This window comes from Seriola dumerili, unplaced genomic scaffold, assembly GCF_002260705.1.
Source record: "Seriola dumerili isolate Sdu_G_001 unplaced genomic scaffold, Sdu_1.0 BDQW01000565.1, whole genome shotgun sequence".
Classification (NCBI taxonomy): domain Eukaryota; kingdom Metazoa; phylum Chordata; class Actinopteri; order Carangiformes; family Carangidae; genus Seriola; species Seriola dumerili.
The window spans coordinates 155425-163700 of record NW_019174820.1 but is presented as its reverse complement, the minus strand read 5'-3'; the positions used below and the strand labels follow the sequence as shown (position 1 = coordinate 163700).

Sequence of the window (8276 nt, the reverse complement as noted above, 5' to 3'; positions counted from 1 at the left end):
GTCTGTATTTTGCATTATTTCTTAAATACAGTGAGTTGTTGTATTAATAAATCAGAATCTGTTTCCCTGTGCAGGATCAATAAAGTTTATCTGATCTTCATGTGAAAATTAAGAATTTCAGAACCAGGTTTGGTTCAAAGATGAGAATCTGAAGTTTCCTCTCAGTGTAAACGACAGCGGCCCTGTTTCTCTGGAGGAAACCAGTTCGCCGTATCAAGAGAAACACACTTCCTGTCCTGACGTGGGGGGGGGTGGGGGTGGGGGGGTTGAATGAGGGGTGAGGCTGCCGACAGTCAGTCTGTCAGCGGAGCTACTCTGGAGGAAAACCAGCAGAAACTGGAGAGCGCAGAAGAAAGTAAGGAGAAGCTGGAAGAAGACCGGAGTTGGAAAACTCTTCAACCCTAACCCTCAAAGAAGGAGCCGGAGGAGGAGAAGTGAATTAATCTGTTTCCTTGTGTTGAAGATAAAGAGGAAGGTAAGAACATAGACTCATTAAATTAAGATCAGAAATAAAGTGATACAAACCCATCAGACTAGGAAGCTTACTCGTTTCCTTCTCTTTATGATGCTTCCTTGCTCCCTCACTCTCTACAGCATGTCCATCACAACATGTGATCAGAGCTCTATATGTTCAGTCTCATAGACTCATCCTGTTACTCTTCACTTCGTTAGAGTCAGACCGAGCTCAGCCAATCACTGCAGGTTTTTTAAAGATGGAGGAGGTTCATCAGTAGAGTGTGAATGAAATAATTAATTATCATCACACTGAAACAAACTGAGCATACATATACTGTAAAAACCAAAGCTCTGACTCAGTGTATTGACCTGTTCTAATTTCTCCTGGTGATCAATTATAAAACTTCTTCAAATAGTTGCACACTCACATACTAAGTTACTCATTACCTTAAACTTAAACTACAATGTGAACATGGCTCTATTTTATTTTCAGTTCATTCATGTTGACAACCATCACCATGATGGTTCAGTGACTGATGATAACTGCAGTGGTTTGGTCTGGAGATGTCAGGTCTCTTATTACTGTTGTTGTTGAATCAGATGATGATTAGCACCTGGTTGTTAAATGAAATGCATCAATATGATCATTAGATTCATGAATTTGACTACACTGACTTTGTCCCTATTGAGAAACATATCAAATCAATAATCTGATCAATACAGTGAAACTGTTTCTCAACTTGTCAGAGAAATAGAAATTTAGAGTTGAGTATTGTCTGCACATTATGATAGAAAATAGTCATCACAGTGCTGTTCTCCTCTACCTGTCACATTCATTTTGACAGAGTGACGTTATCATCAGAGGGACGACTCAGGAAAGATGGCATCTTGGTTCAGCTCCTGTTGGATTTACCTTTGGATCATTGTCCTGTCTGGAAGAGTCTCTGCTGATTTGGCTTCACCGCCAAATTACACCATCCATCAAACCAAGGTCAACTTTGACCAGGCCAAGGAGAATTGTTCTCCCAATGTCCTCACCACCCTCGCCACTGAGCAGGAGGCCACCGAAATCCTCAGGCTCATCTCCAGGTCAGTGCTGCCTCAGAGTGAATTCATCTTTTGGGTCGGGCTGAGGAAAGCCAAGAACGAGTGTGTCGTCCCTGCACTGCCACTCAGGGGATTCAAGTGGGCGAAGGACGGCAGCGAGGAGTCGCAGGTGAGCCGCTGGATGAAGGAGCCGCAGAGCACCTGCACAACGGTTCGCTGCGCAGCTCTGCAGGTGTCATTTAATCAGTCAGCAGTGACATGGTGGGGTCTGATCCCAGTCACCTGTAAGAACTCTTACCAGTTCATCTGCAAACTGACAAGACGGACAGCTGAGGACAGAAGGACCACTACTACACTTGCTGCACCAGAACCACCTAAACATGCTGTACCAGAGCCACCTAATCCTGCTACACGAGAACCACCTAAACCTGCTACACCAGAACCACCTAATCCTTCTACACGAGAACTACCTAATCCTTCTACACGAGAACCACCAAAACATGCTGCACCAGAACCACCTAATCCTGATACACCAGAACCACCTAAACATGCTGCACCAGAACCCCCTATGCCTGCTACAACAGAACCACCTAAACCTGCTACACTGGAACCACCTAATCCTGCTACAAGAGAACCACCTACACCTGCTACACCAGAACCATCTAAACCTCCTGCACCAAAACCTCCGAAACCTGCTGCAGTTGAACCACCTAGACCTGATGCACCAGAAACTGGACCACCACTGGGGTCAGACCCGTGTCTGCTCCCCCTTATACCTGACGCCCGCGCCCTTAGTCTGGACCCTGACAACAGCAGCAGGATCCAGGTGGAGTGCTGGTCCTACATCCCGCTGGAGCTCCACTGCTGGGGTCGTCCTGCTGTGTGGCGTTTCATGGACAACTCCCCTGCTAACTTCACAACCATCTGCCTACCATGCAGTGATGGCTTCCACAAAGACGCTTCTGCAAACTGCGTGGACATTGATGAGTGCAGCAGTGGCGCCCACTGCAGGCACACCTGTCTGAACACCGAGGGCTCTTACAGGTGCATCTGCTCCGACGAGAACGGGAAACACCACGACGAGGGCTCGCCGGCATGTACGGATACCGTGGCAACTGCTGACAACAGCACGCTGATGGGCATCCTGATTGCCGTGGCGATCGCTGTGGTGGTGCTGGTGGTGCTAGTGGTAGTTATCCTAGTGGCAGTGAAGTACTGCCTGATGAGAAGGTCAAAGAAACGTGCAATGAAGGACTTGGAGAGGATGGCAATGAAGAATAAAGATGGCAAGGGGGGTGATGATGTAATGTGACTCCCAATATCGCGAGACCTGACGTGAGAATCTACATGCCGGTGTCCTGCTGCTGAAAACAAACAATTACCTGCAACTGAAGTAAGCCAAGGATTTAATCTTTCTGAACAAATCATCACCTATAAAAGCTGACAAACTGGATGATCTGGAACAGTACAGCTACAAATTCTACGAACTCTACACCACAAAACCACAAATTGGATCCACCACAAGCTGCACTCCATCTGCCAAACGCTAACGCTCACTCACTGATTCACCCACCCAGACCGACACTTCCAGCTGTTACCCTGAGGTTAGTGACACTCTCATATCCATTGAACACAAACTGTCTGCTCTTGACAACAGAATTACCCTCATTGAAATAATACACAAGGAGTTTCAGGAGTTAAACAAGGGTTCAACGAGTTCAGCCACGACCACATCCTCACACTAACCGAAGAGAACAAACAGTAGAAAACCTCCGTACAATCACTCACTGCTAACTTAACGACCAATAAACAATAAACTATTGAAAGAGACCATACTGGACCTGCAGTCGTGATAGATGCGAGACAACCTCATCTTCTCTGGCAGCCCAGAATCCTCCAATCATTCCAAACTTCGGGATGAATGATCAATTCCCACGGGAAATCCAGGGGAGACGTAAGACTCTTTTCCCTGTATGGAAATATTCATTTATGTTTAACGTTATATGGTCTGTAATATTGATGGTGGCGACAATCTACATTATGAGTTCTTAAAACTGTTAGTGGTGGTAATGATCTATATTATTGATCATAATGTCATGTTGACGGTGTTGAAGATGACAGTGTAATGATAATAATAGTATTGTTTATTAATATATAAATTCTTATTATTACTATCATTATATAATTGTCATTATTATTATAATCATTATCATTACTGTCATTGTCATTACAGGTATTTTCTCCATTAGTATACCACAATATATTGTATTATTATTAATAATATGCATGAAATACACACAAACTAAACAGAACATGAGCACATCAGCAACTTTTGTTTGTTCGTCATGTCTTGTTTTGTTTCAGTTGTTTACACTTGATGTCTTTTCTTAGTGTTTCTGTCATGTCTCAATGTTTTGTACCTGCATCACTTAATAAAAAAATTAATTAAATTAAAAAAAGGACTGGATTTCTTCGCAACATCCAATGAGAAGACAGCAACATGAGAAGGCAGAACTGTGATTGGTGGAAGTCATGTCATTATAATCGGGTGGTGATGAAATGACTCAAACTTCACTAGAAGATATAAAAAACTTACTTTCAGATTAAAATGTTTTTATATAAATGAATAAGTTTGTTTCTGTGGCAGAGAAACATCTGGATCTAGACCTGGTCTGATGTGGACTGCTAAGGACTCGGTTCGTCTTGTTTCACTCTCCTGAGTCTGAGAGTTAAAGGTCTTTTAAATTAAATTGTTTGATTATTTACTGGATTAAAGACTAACATTTACTGATTTCATCTGTGAGTCTGAGGATGATTTTTAACTTGACCTTCACTGACATGAAAATAAAAAGCTGACCTTCTGTTTGTTGAAATGTTGAATATTGAACATTACTTTTTTCATCAATAAAGATATTTGTTGTTTTGGACAAATTACGTTTCGTAGATTTTATTTTGAAAACAGAAACTGAGATCCTGTGTCTTAGTGTTGGCTGAGCTGCAAGAAAATTCAACATCTATATGACCAAAAGTGTGTGGACACACTCTGGAGTCAAATACATGTTAATATATGAACAGACTTTAGACTATGAGGTGTTTTTGTTCTAAAAAAATATAAATAAATAAAACTGAGTAAAATGTTTATGAGCCGTTCTGTTCAGATGAGATGCTTTTAGAGAAATCAGCAGATTTTGGGTCCTGGTCTGTGAGCGGACTCAGGGACCGGGTACTTTCAGTGGTTTCTGCAGGACAGGAAATGGTCATTGCGTGTTTACAAACTGGTTTTCCTGTTTCCTGAAGAACAGAGATTCTCAGACAGGAAATGACACCCCCACCCCCCAGCTGACTCATGGGAGATTGTGATGATTTAAAAGATTTAAATGATGACTGAAGATACCCCCCTCCTCCCAGGGGTCCAAACCAGATGATAGTTCAGTCTCTAGTCTCAGGTTCGTTCTGGTCAACTGTCACAGCTGGACACTCTAGTGTTGAGTCTTCATTTTAAAGCTTCAGTCTGTATTAAACTCCACCTGCAGCAATAATCAATAACTAACTCTCTTCTCTCACTCTCCATCGCTCTCTACCCCTCTCTCTCAACCCGCCCCCCTCTCGGAGCGTCTATCCGGTTGAACCGATCATTATAGGAGAAACCGCGGCTCGTTTTCTCGCCTCCTGAGGATCAGTCTTTATTTTGATTTTTCTCTCCATCATCAGTCTGTGATGCAGCTCAACATCTCTTCCTCTTCTCCTCTCCCGGTCTCTCTCAGCTCTCTGGAGGACTTCCTGCTTAACGGCTCCGGTACCGGGTACGGTAACGGCTCGGCGGCGGGCGGCGGAGCTCCGTCGGCGGGCAGCGCGGCTCTCATCTCGTCCATCTACTCGGTGGTGTGTCTGGTGGGTCTGAGTGGGAACTCCATGGTGATCTACGTCATCTTCCGGTACGCCAAGATGAAGACGGCCACCAACCTGTACCTGCTGAACCTGGCGGTGGCAGACGAGCTGCTGATGCTCAGCGTGCCGTTCGTGGTGACCGCCGCGCTGCTGCGCCGCTGGCCGTTCGGTGCAGCGCTGTGCCGCCTCGTGCTCAGCGTAGACGCCATCAACATGTTCACGAGCATCTACTGCCTGACGGTGCTCAGCGTGGACCGCTACATCGCCGTGGTGCACCCGCTGCGGGCGTCCCGGTACCGGCGGCCCACCGTGGCCAAGCTGGTGAACGTGTGCGTGTGGATGTTCTCGCTGCTGGTCATCCTTCCCATCATCCTCTTCTCCTCCACCGCCCCCAACTCGGACGGCTCGGTGGCCTGCAACATGCAGATGCCGGAGCCGGAGCGGCGCTGGATGGCGGCGTTCGCAGTCTACGCCTTCCTGATGGGCTTCCTGTTTCCGGTGCTCGCCATCTGCCTGTGCTACGTGCTGATCCTGAGTCAGCTGCGCGTGGTGGCGCTGCGGGCGGGCTGGCAGCAGCGCCGGAAGTCAGAGAGGAAGATCACGGTGATGGTGACGGTGGTGGTGTCGGTGTTCGTGGTGTGCTGGATGCCCTTCCACGTGGTGCAGCTGGTGGGAGTCTTCCTGCAGCGTCATGACCCCACCCTCAGCCAGTTGGCCGTCGTCCTCGGTTATGCCAACAGCTGCGCCAACCCGCTGCTGTATGGTTTCCTGTCCGACAACTTCCGGCGCTCCTTCCAGAGGATCCTGTGTCTGCGCTGGATGGAGGCCCCTGAGGAGCCCCTGGACTACCTGGACTACTACAGCACGGCCCTGAAGAGCCGCAGACTCAGCCTAGACCAGGACCAGCAGGAGAACCGGGAGCAGGACTCAGAGAACAGGACCAGGACCTGTCCCCTGCAAACACCAGCTCCAGGGTGTAGTCCGAGTCCTGCAAACACCTCCAAAATTTAAAGGACCATAATGTGTTTTTTTGTCTAAATCCAAGTACTGTGTGGACACTTAGACCCCTGGATGACATGGACTACTACAGCTCAGTCGCAGATTCAGCCTGTATCAGCAGGAGGGCCAGGAGCAGTTTCTCAGAGAACAGGGCCTGTCCCAACAGAGCAACCTACAACTTCAGGATGTGGTCTGGACTGTGCTGACACCTCCAGGATTTAAAGGATCTGTGTTTTTTATGCTGTAGTCCTGTTGAAGCTCAAGCTTTACTTTTTGCAACTAAAAGGATCCACATGGGTCCACAGGGATCCACAAAGGTCCATGGCCAAACATTTAGAACCTCATGGACTAGGCATGGAGATCCGAAGAAGTTTCTATCCGCTCGTCACTGACTAAAGTTATAATGAAGGTTCCGTTCAGATCTGGGATCAGCTGCTAAATGAATGAAGCTAATTAATGTTGATAACCTGAATGTGACCTGAGATATTGATTGTTTATTGATATTGATTGTTGTGACTCAGTGAAACAACACCTGGAACAAACTCACACCAGGATCTAAAGGGAACCATCAGAACCCGACCGTGTAGAGAACCAATACAGTCTGGTCAGTGTTTATTTGGTGCCTGTTCCTACGATAATCTACAGAATTGTTCTGTGGTTGTACTTTCTGAAAGTAAAGTCAGGATTCTTTCAAAATAAAACCAAGTATAGTTTTTACTCCTCAGTGAATCAGACCAGTATTTGCTGTGACCCTCCCTTTGCCTTTAAACCAGCTCTAGTTCTCCTCAGTTCACCCTCTCACAGTTCTTCAGGTTCTTCAGGTTATTCCTTCATCTTGGAGAATCTGCCTCAGGTCTTCTCTCTCTTTATGTGATCCAGACTGCCTCCATGGTGCTGAGATCAGGTCTCTTTGGTAGCCAGACAATCCAGGTTCTCCTGGTCTCTGAAGATACTTTATGACTCTGGACCAATCAGATGCCTCCTTATGATGATGATGGAGACGAGTATGAAGGTCTAAAGGGTCTAAACCTGGTGCCTGCTACTGTGGGTTTACAGATTCAGGGGCCAACAGCTCATTTTAGGCCCCAGGGTCGGAAATAGGTGCAGGTCGCTGTAACACACAGGTGAAACCAGGACTGAGACCTGGACCTGTGGTGGTTTTCTCTCTTCAGTCGATGGTTAAAGATAAACTGTCACTGACACCTGAAATATTATGACAAAAAACTACAATAAAACTGAGTGAAATGTTTATGAGCCGCATGTTCTGTTAAGATGAGATGCTTTTAGAGAAATCAGCAGACTTTGGGTCCTGGTCTGTGAACGGACTCAGGGACCGGGTACTTTCAGTGGTTTCTGCAGGACAGGAAATGGTCATTGTGTGTCCCCTCCAGCGGAGACTGTGATGTTTTAAAAGACTTAAATGATGACTGAAGATACCCCCCATCCCCCCAGGGGTCCAAACGAGATGATAAAGCAAGTTCAGTCTCTGGTCTCAGGTTCGTTCTGTTTAACTGTCACAGCTGGAAAGTAACTTAGAAACCGCGGTCTGAACATTTCCGAATCCAGAGACACTGATGATTTTTATATCTACTTCAATCACACAAACCACAGTAGTTTTACTCTGAAGGCCATTTCCTGTCTGCTGGTTTCCTGTCACAATACATTCTCCTCAGGTTTCAGCAACAAAGTTTTCTAGTTGATCAGTCAGTCAGTCAGTCAGTCAGTCAGTCAGTCAGTCAGTTAGTTAGTTAGCTAGCCAGGTGTACCTAATAAACTGACAACTGATGACCAAGTGAGAAAGGGTTCCTCCTCCTCGCCATCAGGACTGTACAGTCTGTGTAAGGCTGCAGGATGATGATGATGATGATGATGATGATGATGATGAT

The 8276-nt window shown here is 46.1% G+C and overlaps 2 protein-coding genes across 2 annotated transcripts; both read left to right on the top strand.

Moving 5' to 3' along the window:
* Positions 1 to 311: 311 nt before the first annotated feature.
* Positions 312 to 4383, top strand: LOC111236088 (tyrosine-protein phosphatase non-receptor type 23-like). The gene is made up of 2 exons (XM_022764698.1): positions 312 to 475; positions 1302 to 4383. Exon 2 carries the CDS (start codon positions 1337 to 1339, stop codon positions 2813 to 2815), a length of 1479 nt encoding a protein of 492 aa, XP_022620419.1. The 5' UTR covers positions 312 to 475; positions 1302 to 1336; the 3' UTR covers positions 2816 to 4383.
* An 837-nt stretch (positions 4384 to 5220) lies between these two features.
* On the top strand, positions 5221 to 7594 carry sstr1 (somatostatin receptor 1). Its single transcript, XM_022764714.1, has one exon. It carries the CDS (start codon positions 5221 to 5223, stop codon positions 6400 to 6402), a length of 1182 nt encoding a protein of 393 aa, XP_022620435.1. The 3' UTR covers positions 6403 to 7594.
* The last annotated feature ends 682 nt before the right edge of the window (positions 7595 to 8276 follow it).

Coding starts and splice junctions, on each gene's coding strand:
- LOC111236088 (XM_022764698.1), top strand. CDS start 1,337: ATGGCATCTTGGTTCAGCTCCTGTTGGATTTACCTTTGGATCATTGTC.
- sstr1 (XM_022764714.1), top strand. CDS start 5,221: ATGCAGCTCAACATCTCTTCCTCTTCTCCTCTCCCGGTCTCTCTCAGC.